The sequence below is a fragment of the Falco cherrug genome, chromosome 6 (genome assembly GCF_023634085.1).
Source record: "Falco cherrug isolate bFalChe1 chromosome 6, bFalChe1.pri, whole genome shotgun sequence".
Classification (NCBI taxonomy): Eukaryota; Metazoa; Chordata; class Aves; order Falconiformes; family Falconidae; genus Falco; species Falco cherrug.
In genome coordinates, this window is record NC_073702.1 from 38,193,612 (window position 1) to 38,209,394 (window position 15,783).

The 15,783-nt window shown below is 48.7% G+C and overlaps 1 protein-coding gene across 2 annotated transcripts in view; it reads left to right on the forward strand.

The window, feature by feature from the left end:
• Positions 1–2,872: 2,872 nt before the first annotated feature.
• The window catches only part of FRMD1 (FERM domain containing 1), a 43,070-nt gene continuing 30,159 nt past the window's right edge, over positions 2,873–15,783 (forward strand). For both annotated transcript variants that reach the window (XM_055714852.1, XM_055714853.1), the window contains exons 1-2: positions 2,873–2,987; positions 13,422–13,586. In XM_055714852.1, coding sequence (XP_055570827.1) covers positions 13,491–13,586 — 96 coding nt within the window. In that variant the 5' untranslated portion in view covers positions 2,873–2,987; positions 13,422–13,490. The remainder of the gene's footprint in view (positions 2,988–13,421; positions 13,587–15,783) is intronic.

The window sequence follows — 15,783 nt, forward strand, 5'->3', positions numbered from 1 at the left end:
ACTTTTCCAAGACTGTGAAGGCAAACCCCAGCTTTCCCTTTTGCACTGGGATATCACTTTGTCTACATGCAATGCAGACAAGACCATGAGCAAAGACATCTGCTTATGCAAACTTTTACTTTTGCAGGGGGTCCCTCTGGCTTCAACACAACTGCATGAGACGGGCTTACAAAAGGGGCTCAATTTTCTGAATTTTCTGAATCAAGACACTGGTTTACAAGAACCCTTCTGCAAATCCCCCTCTCCAGCTTCCACTTTACAGAGCAAGCTGGATGAAATGGCTTATCTGCACTGCAAGAAGTAGAGCTGGAGCTGACACTTTGAAAATGTGCAGCGGTATTTCCTTAGAACAGAGATATCTTCATTCTCCACTTTGATGTCCCCTTCAAAAACAAACAGGCTAACACTATCTCAATTGTCCTGTAGTTCTGGTGTTTCTCCAAATGTACCTTGTTTTCTCTACGGTGACATGCAAAGTCTGCTAATCCTAGAAGCTATGCAGGATAATTACTCTATTCTAATTAAGGTAATCATACCTGACATACTGTATTATATTCCATTCTGACTGCAGCTAGATTGGGAGCATCAGCTGCACATGACCCTCACTTTTCTTACTCTTCTACTGGTGTTCTGTGGGAAGGGAACACAGGTGAGAGAGCCCTAAGGTTTCTCATGGGAACAAAATGGACAGCAGGTTAATGTGGCGTGCCATAAAGCAGACTCCTGTCTCAACAGCCTAGATGCGGTCTTTGTTCCTGTGATAGCTAAAGAATCCCATCACAGAAAGCCAAGCTATGAGTTTATAAGCAACTGCAGCATTTTCTTCTTCAAAGGATCAAAACCCAGAAGCATGTAGCAACTGCTCAGAGCTGTTTGCTAACATTTCAAGTTCTCCACTAGCTGTCAGGGCATGACAGAAAGTCCTACCGTAACCAGAGCACTTTGCTGGCTCTGCTCAAGGCTTCATGCATGGTATTGAGCAGGTTAAATAAGAACTAGTTCACCAACAGAGCCTACACTTGGGCATCAGATTCCCTGCCCTTGCATTCAGTCCTGCAATCCATGCTCGAAAGTAAGCGAGGAGACGTAGGTGATATTACAGGATGCTGACTCCAGCACTGGCTGGACCACTCCATGGGACAATCTAATTTACCAACATGACAGACCACCCTTCCAGCAAAAAAAAAGCTTGAATTTTCTGTCCCTTTAGTGAGTTCAACCATCTTAGCAGTCTGAAGTGCTCCAGCTCTGGTACAAGGAAGGTGCTACAGCCATGAGCAAAGGCAGTGAAGGAGAAAAGAAGACTTGAAGACGGGAAGAAGTAAAAAGGAGAGTACAGCGAGACATCTTTCTATGGTCAGAGGAGAGCTGTCATGCCAGCTTGGTGCCCACGAAACCACGCATTAGGCACCTCAGAACAGCACCAGAAGCAGCTGGCATGCTGAGAAGGGAACTGAATAAGTCACCCTAGGCTTAACAAATGAACAAACCATGAAGGACAACCCTGGCCACTGTAGGTCACCTCTGTTCATCTGGGTCCCACAGACCTGCAACCATTCCTGAAACGAGGTGACTACAGATTTGCTCCCATAGTAAGTAAGATGCCAGTATTTTCTCTGAGAGGACTGTTGTGGGAAGAGAAACAGCTGGTGATGAGATGTCCTCTGCACTCACAGAGCAGCTTCACTATTACAATCCAGCTGGGAAGAGGAAGAAACAGGTTGTCAGCGACGCTGGCAAGGCTGAGATTTTATCCATCCTTGTGTCCAACCTAAAACACAGGAAAAAACCCTGTGAGCAAGGACCGGTGACCTGATGCCCTGCTTCCCACACCCTATCAGGCAGTCAGGTCACACCAGCAAGTCAGGCTCGCTCTTGTGGTCCCCCCTGGGCAAACTGCAACTCTTCTCCTGCAGCATAGTGCAAACACTGTACGAAAGCCTTCCCACCTGCTGCCCTTACAGCTCACCGCCATCCCCATCCCCATGTGGGCTGCACCCTCAAATACAACCGGTGTGTGGGGAAACTCAGCACCGGCCTAGCTCTGAGGGAGAGGGAGCAAGCCTGCAGAACCTGAGACGGTGCCGGCCTTCTTTTACTTAAGTTAAGGCTTAAGTTACTGCGTTAAAAAGCAAATTGTGACATAGAGGAGGGAGGGAGGGAGGCGAGGTTTACGGCATGCCATCACCACAGCCCTGCTGCCCGGGGCTGCCAGAGGCGCAGGGTGCGCAGCGGCTCCGGCTCCCTCACCACGACACTCCACAACTCCCACCCCTTCCCCCGGCTGCAGCAGTGACCCGGGCTGAATTCTCCTGACTGGCGGTCGTGTCATCACTCTGAATTTAAGTTTCAACAGCACAGAGCTCACAGCTGCCAGCGCGGCGCACAGAGCACCCTGCCGAGATAAAATCGCCCTAAGCGGGGACAAAACCCCCGCCAGCCCCGCAGGCAGCCCCCTCCCACCCGCTCGCAGGCGGGCTCCCCCCCCGCAGCCGTCGGGGTCCCCCCTACACGCGCACCGCCAGCCCCACCGCACCCTCTTTCCCCTCAGCGGTAGGTACCGGCCCGGCCCGCAGCCACCGACCCACCCGCAACCACCGGCCACCGGTCCCACTCCCGCCCCGCCCCCCTCGCCTCAGGTCCGATTGACAAGCCGCGTTCGCCAACCCAAGGCCACACCGCGGACCCGCTCCGCCCACTCCCTGCCCGTTCTGCCAATCCGCTGAGCCGGCGGTGCGGCGGGGGCGGGACAGTCCCGCGCGGGGCGGCCGCCGGTGTCGGTGTGCGGTCCCGGGGAAGGGCGGAGCGCCCCGCCCCGCCCCGCCCGGCCCCGCCCCGCCGCCCGGCCTCCCCCAGGGCGGCAGCGTGCCGTGCCGAGCCGTGCCGCCCCGCCCGGACGCTGCCTCGCTCGGCTCGGCGGGCGCTGTATGCCGCCCCGGAGAGGACAGCAGAGCCCCGCAGAGCTCCGCGGCCGGGGCCACCCCGCGGTAAGTGCTGGGGCGGCGCCGCGCAGCTGGTGGGGCTCGGTCTCCGCCGTCGGAGCAGCGGTGCGGGGAGTTCCCGGGGCTCCCGCGTCCCTCCGGGGCTCCTCTGGCAGCGGGGGGCGGGCGCGGCTCCGCTGCGCTGCCGGGGGACGGGTCCCAACTGCGGGGCGGGAGCGGCACCTGCCCTGGCCGGCTGCGGGGACCCCGGGGGGGCGGCGCGGCTGCCGGCGGCGCTTTGAACGGGCGAGACCCGCGAACCGCCCGCTGCGCCCGGCTGGGGCGGGTGAGCGAGCCCTGCGCACCGGCCGCGGGGTACGAGGGGCTCCCGCCTGCGGCGGGCCGGCCGCGGGAGCAGGGGTACGAGTTGGCCGGTGAAGGGGGGTTGGGCTCCGGCCGCGGCGCCGTGGCCGCTCGTGGCTTTATGACACGAGGGAACTTTGCCGTCGGAGCAGCGGTGAGCGCCGGGCTAAGGCGCGGGTGGCCGCGAGGTCGGAGCCGCGGCTCCCGGGGGCGGCGAGGGTGGGCAGGCGGCGGCCGGGAGCAGCAGGGAATGGGCTCGGGAGGAGTCCTGGAGTCGTGGCAGCTCCTCCGCCGCTCGCTGCCATCCCCCGCCGCCGTGGGTCCGGCCGCTGCGAGGAGGTGGGGCGGTGCCGGGGCGCGTTTCCCGGCCCGGGACCGTACCGGCCCCTTCGGGCGGTGAGGGGCGCGGGTCTGGGTCGCTCCCCGAGGGGCGCCTGGCTGGCGGCCACCTGCCCGCAGGTGCTGAGGGAAGCGCCACGGCGGGGCCCGCGGCTGCGGCACCCCGGGCAGGGTGAGCCCTGCGGGGCAGCGCGCCCGGCACCTGGGCCCCCTCCGGCGCCCTGCCACCCCCTTCCCGGAGCAGCCCGAGGGGCTGCGTGCTCCTCGAGGGACAGGGCTGGGTGGCTGGCCCCGGTGACACTCATCTACGGGTATGGGACAGGGCGGGGATGGAGGCGAGTGTCCCAGCAGGTGTATGTGGGCGGGAGAAGCGGTGGGCGTCAAAAAGTCTCTCTACTTCATTGTTTCTCCACCTCCTGAATTCTTCCCTAGTAACGATTTACAGGGAAAGGTTCTGGGTGCCCTGTGCTGAGAACCGGTCACCGTCGGCATGGAGAGATGTTCCTCCCGCTGCTTGGCAGCGATGAGCTCTCAGGTTAAATCCCCTGTGGCATTTAAAATGCACATCTGTTTTTTTCCATCACACCAGGAAACTCTAACAGTCTGAACCTTGTCCCTTCTTCAGAGAGCTGCTGTGATGCCCAGGCCCTGACAATAAATACTTGAAAAACATAAGTTGCTTTCCCAGAGAAAATAACGAGGATGTATTTCTAGCACTGGAGTAATCTTAAAAAAAAAAAAAAAAAACAACCAAAAAACAACAAAACAAAAAAAAACCCCAAAAAAACCCCAAACAATATTTTGGATGTTAGTTTCCCATTCATTTGTTTAGCTTTTATCTTTTTTTTTTTTTCCCCTTTCTTTATTTTGTTCCTGGAAAACTTGGAATGACAACAGAATGCCTTAGCCTCGCTCTCATCTTCTGTTTATTCCTCCCATTTAATTGCTGTGCACTCTTAATCAAAGTGTTCTGTTTTCAGCACGGGTGATGTTGAGAGTCTGTGTAGTAGCCAGTGTTTTGGCTTCAGATAAGGAATGCCAAACCAGAAGAACATGAAATCCAAAAGGGAAAAAAAATTGGGTTTTTTTTTTTTTCAGAGATTGCCTTAAGCGGGGGGGGGGTTTGAGACGCACACCCACAGAGTAAGAAAAGTATAAACAAAAAAAAGTCTACAAAATGCTATTGAAGAACATCAGTTGTAATGATTCTTTTCACTGACTTACCAAAAAATACTGTCTGTGCTCTTTGGACAGGTTTTTTTCCTAGGAATTTTTGTTGTTGTTCAACTAGATTTTTATGTAAACATGATAAACTGGGATAAATACTGTTGATGAATAAATTTGTGTCAACTTTCCTCCTGAAATAAAAAAATCCTAATACAAACAAAAAAGTTTGTGTTTACATGTGTTTTTCTGATTTAACTCTTTTGATAGGGGAAGGGTTTTTTTTGATAGCAGGTAAAGGCTATGTCGTTTCATTTTTTTGGTGTTTTTGTGTTTGGGGTTTGGTTTTTTTTAAAAAAAACAAACCCCAAAGCTGGTAGTGCTTTAAAGCTACAGCACACTTTTCTGTTGCCAGCACTGCAGGTAAAAAGTGTATGCATGCAGTGGTTAACTCTGTACCAACTGGCTTTTGTAGTGTTGATGCTCTACTGTTCATCCAATGCAAGACAATGTAAATTACTTGCATGCTTACTGTGCTCCGGGGTTACGCTCCTTTTCTTGCACAAAGTTCTGTGCTGCTACTGCACTGCTCCTTGATTATCTTGGTGGTGTTTAGCTGCGGTACCTTAATTCATAACGTGTTGTTAGTAACTGAGCACAGACGAACAGCGGTCTTGGCCCAAAAGAAGTCCTCTGACAGGGAGGAGCTGCTCCATGGAGAATTGCAGAAGGAAGTAATTTGCTTCTTGTTAAAACCATTTCTTACACTTTTTCTTTTTTTTGCTATGTTTCCTCTTTTTGCAAAATTCATCATCCCCTCAAAAATGCAGCACCTTGTAGAGCTGGTTTTTTTCCTCTGTCTCTTTTTTGGGGGCTGCATCTTCTCATTTCACCATCACTTTGCTGGTGATGGCTTGGCAGTACTGTGTGCAGCCTCTGAAGCTGCATCTAATTATAAAGACCCCGCTGTTTGCGTTAATTTTGTCAAGCTATTGGCTGATTGGTGTTTTCACACTTGTAATAGAGGCAAGCTGTGTTCCAGACAATTTTATCTGTTCTTTCTGGAACTCTGTCCACTTCACATAAATGGGAATTTCTCTCTGCTCTGAATATGTTCAAGACTAGCTGTAGACTTTAGGAGGCAAAAGTTAGAAGCAAGCTGATGCAGAAGCTGTCTAGTTGGTATGAATATTTAGGCAGTGAATCAGATGCCATGAGATCAGCATGGACTTTCTCCTTCCTCTGGCGAAGTAAGCCAACTTTTTTTTTTTTACCTGGTTATTACTGGTAGCAAAGCTATTCCAGCTCAGAGGAATTCTTTATGTGATGTATTAGTAAAAGCATGTCTGTTCTTATTTGTCCTGCAGCTTCAGGTATTGCCTGTGAAGTTATAATGATGCAGGGTTTGGTGTGGGATTTTTTGTTGTGGTTTTTTTTTTTTTTTTAAATAAAGATTTCATAGTCTGCCTACTTCCAGAACTTTTACAAGATCTTGGTGAGAACAGAAAATGAAGGAAGAGTTTATTCACACTTTTTTGGACAGCTCTGCAAAGTGTTCCAGAAGGCTTGGTGATTTCTTTCAATTGAGTCTAGCTCAGCTCCAATATAAAACCACTGTCACCATGGAGTAACTTCTGCAAGGGCAGTCTTGTAGAATTGGCTGTTGTGCTTAAGGCAAGAGTGTAACAGATCTGCTTGGGAGAAACACTGTTTAGAGCCTTGGTAGACTTAAAGGAGTAAGTTTCCAGTTGGAGAACTAACAGGTACGTTTTTGGGTCATGAGAACTTGTGCATTTGCAATTTGCATGATACAGAAAGAGGCTTCTCTCCTGAGTTGCTAGTAGAGAGGCCAGGTCTTGCTGCACTTCCTAAGCTTCCTGACATTTGCAGTGGCTGGGAAGGAAGCCTCGCTCTCCCTTAAAGACCTTGCTGCAGCTGGTCTCCAAGTACAGTACTTTGCCTCTCCTGCTTTGCATAGATACAAAAGATGAACAGTCTTTAGTAAGGATTGCACTACTTGGCAGAAGTGTGCAGGGCGAGCACTGGAGTACCACACTGAAGTATCTTCTGTTGCTGTCCTTCACCCTGAGGTACAAGACTGTAGCATTTTCTTTCCTGCACTCCTGGCTCTGCAGACATGTGCCGAGGAATAAGCTTTCTGTAAGGGTCCATCTCAAGACATGTGTCCCTGTGTTTCAGCGGAGGCAAGCTTGCTGTTACTGAACAGCTATTCAAGCAATTCACTTCCCTTAATCTTTGCAAGATCTCATGCAGTGCTGTCTTGGTCATCCAGCTGAGGCAACAGAGCTTTGCAGTTTGAGCAGGCTCCCTTTGCAGCCACTTTATGCCAGGTGTGGCGGACACCGAGGCTGGCTCACACCTTGTCCCATGTTCTGCTGGTCCTTTCTTACGCTTCTGCATTTACCTAGGCCAATCGATACCTTCAGTTGCTACTTACTCAAACTTCAGTGAGCTTGATTTATGAAGTATGAGGAAGCCCTGTAAGCTTGGTAATCAATCAACAAATCTATGAATAGATTATTCAGAGGTAACCAAATTAATTGTAATGAGAAACTTCACACTGGTAGTCAGATGTGATAGGGTACATGCTACAACACAATCAATGAACAGGCAGGATCGGTTGGTCTGTTGCTTTTCCCATGGTGACAAGAGAATATTTGTCTCTCCATGAAAAAGGCATGCTGGAGAGGAATTGCATGCTCTAGCTGCAGACTTTACTGTTTGGGTATTGTGTAAAGCATGTATGCCACTAAGTTTTGCATATGCTTCTGATAAAATAATGCATTTTAAAAGACTGCATGTTTTTGTGTACAAAAAATCAAAGGCACTTTCCATCACTTGGAAGTGATGGAAAAGTGTAGTCCCTGTGAGATCCTAATTCGTCCCATTTTGCCTGGAGCCTTTAATACTCATCTGCTTCTCTCAAAAAGCTTCTAAATTCAGTTTTGGTTTCAGGAAAGATTAAGCCCAGATGATTCATACTGGACTGTCTTCACAGGGAACAAACTGCTGTTTGGAGCTTTTTTCATCCCATGGAAAAGCTGATTGGAAGCGTGGCAGACACCCTGCGTGGTCCTGCCACCACTACTGGGCTGTTGCGCATCTGTGTGCAGTAGGAGCACCTCCTTTGGTGCCCTGTTCTCAGCTAAGCAGTTTTCCTCTCGGGACTAGTTAGCAGCAGTAAGGTCTGATGCATGCCCTAAAACGTGCGTCACTTCTACTTGGCTACCAGAGAGCTCTGCCATCCCTAGGTAAGGGAGTTGTCCCCCGTCTTTGAGCTTAAGGACTAGGGCAGTCTACAGAGTAGCATAGTAGCATCGTCCCAGGTTAGGAATGGCTGTCCCTGGGAATTTTGGGAGATCCCTTTTTCCTGAGCACACTGGCCACATTGTGAGGGGTGCAGAGCAGAAGAGCTGCAAACTCAAGAGTGTTTCATGTTTTAGCGCTCGTGCTGCTTGAAGTGAGGCAGGAAACCTTTACAGTACAGGGGTGGCGTGTGGGCGGTCATGCCTAAGTAAGAGCTGTGTCTAATCCTGTGATGAAGACTAACGAGAAAGCGTTTTCCTCTCTATTGTAAAACTCAGCATCACCAGGGAGTGCTGCTTGTACGGGAAGAAAGGAAAAAGGATGTTCCTTCATATCGAAGACCAATGCTCAGAGACTTCCTTGTCTGTCTCAAGGCTACAGGTGACAGCTAAGTTTGCTAGGGCTCTGCAGCTCTGGAGTTTTTGGAGCCATCTCCCATTGTACCTTTTGAAAATTCTAAAGGAATGGTGGGAACCAGGCCTACATTCCACCCCTGTGAGAGGATGGCACTCAAATCTAACAGGTGATGCTAGCAGATGGAGGAGGCCTGCTGCAGTTGCATTTCCCACGTTTGTGGACTGAAAATCAGTTGCCTTTGCTGCAAGTGTTGCATCTGTCCTGTAGCCAAGCTGCATCATTTCTGGGATCCAGTCCTTCAGAGCACCCAAGTGTCTGGGAGGTGTCTTGGTATTCCTCATTCGATGGCTTTCAGTCGGGGCTTCCTACAGAGTAGTGCTGTGTTTGAAGGCAGGTGTATATTCTGTCAAAAGCATTGTGTGGACACCAAATTCAGTACCTTGCCTCCTTATGGCCTCCTTGCTTTGAATGTGTTGTGCAGGTCCTGGAGTGATGCCAAGGCAGATATGTTGGAAAAGTCAGTGTGCTGGGAATTCGCTGCAGGACATGACCTAGTTGTCCTGGCTGTTGGTTGCAGGTGGCACTTTTCACATCATCTGCAGCTGTGACATAAAGCTATTTAGCATCAATCTTGTTTTCTGCCCTGACAAGCAACTATTTTTCCCCTCTCTCCTGGTTGATGCGTCTTTCCAGAGAAATTTTCATCATCTCTGGGGGTAGTCAAAGGAGGTGGGTAGGGTCTTAAAGTTGCTATGAAAGGCTAATATATTCCATTGTTACATCTTTTACTTGCTCAGAGTCTTTATTACTCTGTTTTGCAGATAAGACTGGTGCCCTACAGTGTGCCTCTGAGAGGACAAAAATACCTGGAAGGTGAAGGGGGGTCACAGTTTTAAGGCTGCATTTCATCACTGGTATGAGGCAGCCCAAGTGTGGGTTGCAGCCGAAGGCAGATCTGTTTCCAGGCAGTTTTTCTGTCTGTCTTGCTGCAGGACTGCCTTGATTAAAGCTGTGTAAGCTGATTGTGAAACTGTAGCCTAAGAGTCTAGTTGTCTTAGAAGACTAAGACGTCTCTGGATAATGTCTGGAAAATGTTAAGAAGAGTCTTACTGTTTCTAGACAGTTTTTGATGGGACTCCATAGGGCCACTCTGGGAAGATCTTATCAGGAAGATGCTTAATGCTCGTTTTCTGGCAGCTCTAGCAAAACCAGCTTTCCTATGATGTTTTATGGTATTCAACCTTATAAAGCATGTTTCCAGGTGTTCTTGAGAGAAGCACAGATTTACCTGGGCTTTTTTCTCAGTAGAGGGAGGAGTTTGTACAGTTTTGCTGCTTTGAGTTTATAAGCAATTGCTCATTCCTCTGTTTGCTTTATCCCCTTGAGATGTGCTTGTGGCAGTACCTAGAGGCTGAAATCAGGATTAGGACCCAATTCACCATGGTTCCACCAACTGATGTGTAAAATACAGTGGCACTCATAAGGCTGTGCAAACTCCTCACATGCTGTCTGGATGAGCCCTGCTTCTAGACAGGCTGGCTGTAGCGTGGCCCCAAATTCAGCGGTGGCTGGCCATCTTTGTGCCATTGTGTATATGGGCTGAGTGAGGTGGTCTACGTAGCTGTCCTGCTGATACCCAAAGCAAACGATCTCCTTCCTCCTCTTCATCCTCCCCCCTTGCAGGGCTCTGCCACTCATCCCTCTCCCTGGGGCAAACCTCAGCAATTCCTACTTTGACCGAGCAAGTGCTGAGGTTTGGGTCTGGTGCTGGGAAGCAGCTCGAGGAGCTGTGGGGAGAGAAGGGGAAGATTAGGGTTTTTCTTAATTAGTTTTTATGGCCATGTTTGAGTTGTTTAATCAGAGGAGTCTTGAAATTAATGACAGGCATGTTTTCCAAAGCTCCGCTGCGTGTGTGTTTAGGTAAAATAAACAGTGCTAAATAAGTTGTGCCACCACTCTGGGCACTAATAAGCCTCCTGACTGATACAAGAAGAATACAAATAAACAGCGCCTTTGACTATTTCATTGATAGACTGCTGGGCCTTTGACCAAGCAATTACATCTCAAAATGCACTTCTCCAGGAGCTAAAACATGAAGTGATGTTATTTACAAAAAAACCACACACCCAAGCAACAAAAACAACCAACCTATAGGGTGTCCCAGAGGCTGATGATTGACTTCAGCTTTTATTAATTCATCTGTGGTGCATTTGCTGGAGCTTTTAGGGTTTAATTGAGGTTAAGAGGTTGGAATCTGTGGTAAACAAAAGAATGGCATATGGGCAGTCTGAAATTGTGTATGTGTAAGTAAGAGCATTCCTTCTGGCCACTTGTTTTCATTGGGCAGTTACTCTTGGCTCACAACTTTTTTTTTTTAAAGGTGTACACTTGCAGGTCTAGCAAGTTAATGATTCATTATGTTTTATCACATCCTGATGTACTTCTAAAGAAGAGAAGGCTGAGCTGTGCTTGTGTTTGACCTCCCCCTGCAGATTAAGAATGTTGCTTCTTTAACCTCTTACCTGCTGTGGCAGGGTCCATAAGCTTATTTGTTGTAAAACAAGAAGAAAAACACCTTCTCCCCCTCCTTTCTCACTTCCTTGCTCTCAGGGTCCACAGTTCTCTTAAAAACTGAAATGGACAAAGCGGGTGTGAGACCAGTGGAAAAGCTTTCCCAAAGCTTTGTTTTATAGAGGCTGTAGGGAACTGGGAATCAATTTCTTCAGTTATCCACAGAAAATTGTGTGCACATGTTTTTCACGGTTGCTTCTGTGTCCTATTTTCAGTTCTGTTAGGAGATGCATTAATGTCTTTGCTGGATATGATCTCCCCTGGTGAGTGGGAATGTGTACCAGCCAGTGCAGCAGTTTGACAATTAAGACAAACCTGCTTGTGTTGGAAAGCTTGAGCTCATACTCCGAGCTCTTTATGCTGTTGATAAAGTTTATGGTGCATATGACATCAGCTGGCAATAATAATGGTGACCTGCTGCCCTCGAGTCATTCTGTAGACATTTGTAATTTATATACAGCTGGTAGTAGTGTGTAGCCTGAAGCCTAGGAGAGCTCATTGGTCTAATTATATCGACAAGAGAGGACAAATCAGAGTGTTTCTCTTAAAGCTTCTATTAAATGAAATATTAACCTGTCCAAGGAAGTCAAATGTGATTTTTCTGCTTGCTTATAATTTAGAGCAATCTTCTTGTTAAAACTCCTAGTTCTCGTGTAATTAAATTATGATTTTGGAAAAAAGTCGTAATAATAGTCTTTAATAACCCTCTCTTTTCATTAATACAATAAATGCAATGTTTGTGTTCTTATGGTGCTCTACATAAAGAACTTGTATAAAAAAATGCTTTATTAAGAATCATGGTGTATGCTGGTGCAGGGAAGGAGGTGCATGGAACAACTTTTGTACTTGCAAAAGGACACTTACAGATCTTTTTCCTGTATTTATAAAAAAAAAAAAGTCTTGAGCACAGTGGAAGGGAGAGGGGTAAATCCAAGTACTTTGTACTGTACTTTTTCCCATGACACTTTGCTTTTCCCATCTCCCACACAAGAGTTTGATTCCATTGTAGTTTTCCCCTAAAACAGGAAAAACATGATTTTAAATACAAAATGTTTTTAAAACTTACATGTAATGCACATATGCATGTGTACATACATATATATGTACGTGTGTTAACCTCGCATGACCTGCTTCCTGGTTGCTTATGATCCGTTGTCCTCAAATCCATTTTGGAGGGCAAAGGTAAACCCTGTGCATCCCTTCACAGCCCGTCCCCTGACGGTGGGCTGTGGCGTGGGCAGTGGGAGAGGGTAGTGCTGCCAGAGCCAGTGTGTTTGGCTGCCAGTGCTTGGGTATGTGCCCATCCCCAGGGGCATGGGGGGGCTTTGTGGGCAGGCGCCAGCCAGCAGCACCTCTGTTACTGTGCTGGTGATGAGTGTCTGGGTGCTGCTGGTGGAAGGGAGTCATGCTGGGGTGACTTTGAGGCAGCCAGGGTTTGACTTGCATCAAATCTTGCACAGGGATGGAGTGGACTCCATAACTGCTTGGTATCTTGCTGGTTGAGGTCTCTGCCAGCTTTCATCCCTAACCTATCCTCAAGGAGCCTCTCCCATTCCCAGCAGTTTTGTTAGGTGCCCCAGGATGCTTCCCTGTCCTGGAGAGCATCAGAGCTGAGAGGGTTGTAAATAAAATGTCACAAGTTGCTGAGGAAACTGTCTAACCCAGCTATAACGCGCAAATGATGTTGGCTACTGTGCTTTTGGGTGTGAACTGAATTTTTGTCTCTATTTCTGTTACGATAATAACTTCAGCTCTAAGGTGCTTCTGCAGCTTGGGCTCAGTCCTTGCGAGGAGGCTGGCAGTGCTTCTGACAAAAAGTACGATACAGCAGCTCAGCCTTGTGAGTTTATGCACTTCTACCTCTTTCTCTGAGTTGAGGTATAGAGGATTTGGGGCAGTGGTTTCCCAGGGTCTGGGGGTGGGGTGAGGCAGAAAAACTGCTCAGATGAAGCCCTCTGCACTGACAGGTGCCTGCTGACAACTCATTGTAATCTCTGCTTTGGGTGAGAGCGTGGCACCTGGCTGAAGGATGGGACGCTCCCCCCTCTCTTGTGGGCGTTTTCAGGAAGCAGTCCAAGGTGGCATCTGTCTTATCACTGAACGTGTATCTTGAAACCTTGACTTTGGTTTGTTATTCTAGGGAGACCTCATCACTCTGTGGCGCTCTCCTGGGGCTCACAAGGTGTTTAAAGGCTGACTTTGCCTGGCTTGTGCTGCGATGCTGGTGGAAATGTTGGCCATGGTGCTGTGAAATGGATGAGTTGTGTTTTGTTTTTTTTTTAAAAACAGCAAGGAGGAAAACATCCTGTCAAATGTGTGCCACAGGCTGCTCCCAGTGCTGGCAGGAGTGTGGCACTGATGCTTTCACCTTCTTGACAGGTGCGTGGGATGAAGGGAGCCTGATACCTGCCCAGAGAGGAGACGCTGGCCCCCGCGGAGCTGCCTACCATGAGCAGGGCACTGCTGGCGGGCAGGATGCAGCCGGAGAGCCGGAGCGTCTGTGTCTTTCTGCCCACCCGGGAGCAGCTCAGCCTAGCCGTCGGGGTGAGTGGCCAGGAGGGAGGCTGGGAGGTCGCTGCATGGTGGCTTCGGTTGAGTTTTGTTAGCTCCCATTGTTCTCCCAAAAGCCTGGTGCTGGTCTGCTGACACCAAAAGGCTATTAGCCAGCTTAAGGTAATTGGTGCACCATTTTCTAATTGGGCAGCTTCAACTCATTTGCGGAGTCCCTTAAAAGTCCCAGTTGTGTTTTTGGACAGGGGTCCCCTCTGTTCTTTTTCTGTTGTTGTTTCCTTTTTTATTCTCTCTAAGTGCTTTTGCCACTGATGATAATACATAATTTTTAAAAAAATTGATCCTGAAATGCCTTGATGACTTAGCAAGCGTGCCCAACACACGACCGTTTGCTCTGGCGTTTTAGCTATTTCAGGTTTTGATAGTCTGCAGATCCCTTCAAAGACTCTAAGGCAGAGTAAACAGCCATTGAGGGTAGCATTTTTTCCCTCTTTTGAGTACTTGTACCCACAAGAAATAGAAGTAAGTTGTTTCGTTTCTTTGATCTTCACTTCAAATGCCTAAGAATGTGTGCACGGGTGACAGCAGAGCCACGTCAGCTGGCAGCCCATTGTGGCATGCTGTCCACCATGGCACGGTGCCTCTTCGTGCAACGCCAGCTGCTCCTTGAACTTGTGAGAAACTGAGCTGACAGAGGCACTTCATGTTCAGATGACAAACTACCCTCAAAGATAAGCGCTGTCTTGTGAGCATGTGGTGCACTCCTTGTGGGCTGGGGAGGTTTTGTTTTGTTTTGGGTGGGGGTTTTTGCCCCCTCTGGGATGGCGATGGGGAGAAGACAGTTGAGGTGAACTGGTATTTGAAGCACTGGATAGAACCGGTGGTTTTTGAAACTATGCATGCTAATCTTCAAAATCCATGTAGGAATTTTCCTACCTGCTGTGCCCAAGCGTGGCATTGTTAACTGAAACGGCCATCAGGGCTGGATGGAACAAGGCTTAACAGTGAAATCTGGGGTGCTCTGCTTCTAGGTTACCTGTTCGAACTCAGCCCATCTACTGCCCCAGAAGGCTTTTGCAATCTTCTGGCTATTGTGCAAGCCACAAAATGATGATTTAATTAAGTACTTGGCGGCAGGTGTGCAGGCCTGGGTAATGGTCTGTTGCGGCTGACCCTAAATATCACTTTCTTATAGTTTTTATCAGGGAAGCTAAAGATCTGAGATAACAGAGCCTGCCCTGCCACCGGGAAGGTGCAGACTGGTGTGCAGGAGGGCAGTGTGCTGGCAGGGCTGATGCCATCACTGCTGCCTGCTGTGCTCATGCCTGAGTGGGGCACACGGCTCTGACACCACTGGGTCACGCTCCACCATATTAAGTTTAGGCAGCACTTAAACCATATGGTAAATCTTGGATACCTGCAGTTTATCCTAAAATCATAGAATCATTCAGGAAAAGACCCTGAAGATCATGAAGTTCAACCATAAAGCTGACACTGCCAAGCCCACCACAAAACCGTGTTGCCAAGTGCCACATCTGCATGTCTTTTAAATACCTCCAGGTTATTTAATAAGCATAAGAAATGGTCTTTAGCACTGAGAGCTTGCAGGGATGGAGGGGAGGCTCTGTGTCCCCCCCATTCCTGCCTGCTGCCCCTCCACAGATTTGGGAGCCTTGAGCATCACCACCTTGCCCCACGGAGGGGTCCCTGCTACAAGACCCCAGATGCTTTCCCTCCTCACTTCTGCCCCTTTCTTTGATGGCTGTGGAGTTGTGAAAACATGTACGTGGAGGTGCCTCCGTGTGAAAGGGAATAGCTGCGTGGGCCAAAACATGAGACCTCAGTGCATAGTTGTGTCCTAATTGCATAGAGTGTGGAACATGACCTGTTACAGCTGGGCAAGTCAGCAAAACCAGCTTTTCATTTGGCTTCAGTCTTTACCACAACACCCCTTCAAAACAACAACAGAAATTAAGATTTCACAGCTGGAGAGAGCTTTTTTTTTTTAAAGGAACATCAAGGCAATTTTCTAGTGATGTTGGTAGAACCCAAATTTAATTAGCCCAACCACATATGATACTTTGTTCATTTATTAGAATAATAATGCCACTACTTAAGATTTCCAAAGCCTTTTTACCTCTTCAGTGTGGAATGCAAATACTAAACAAGCAGGCAGCTCAGTGAGGTAGGTAGGAATAGTTATCCTTTCAGCAGAATAAATTATAGATCC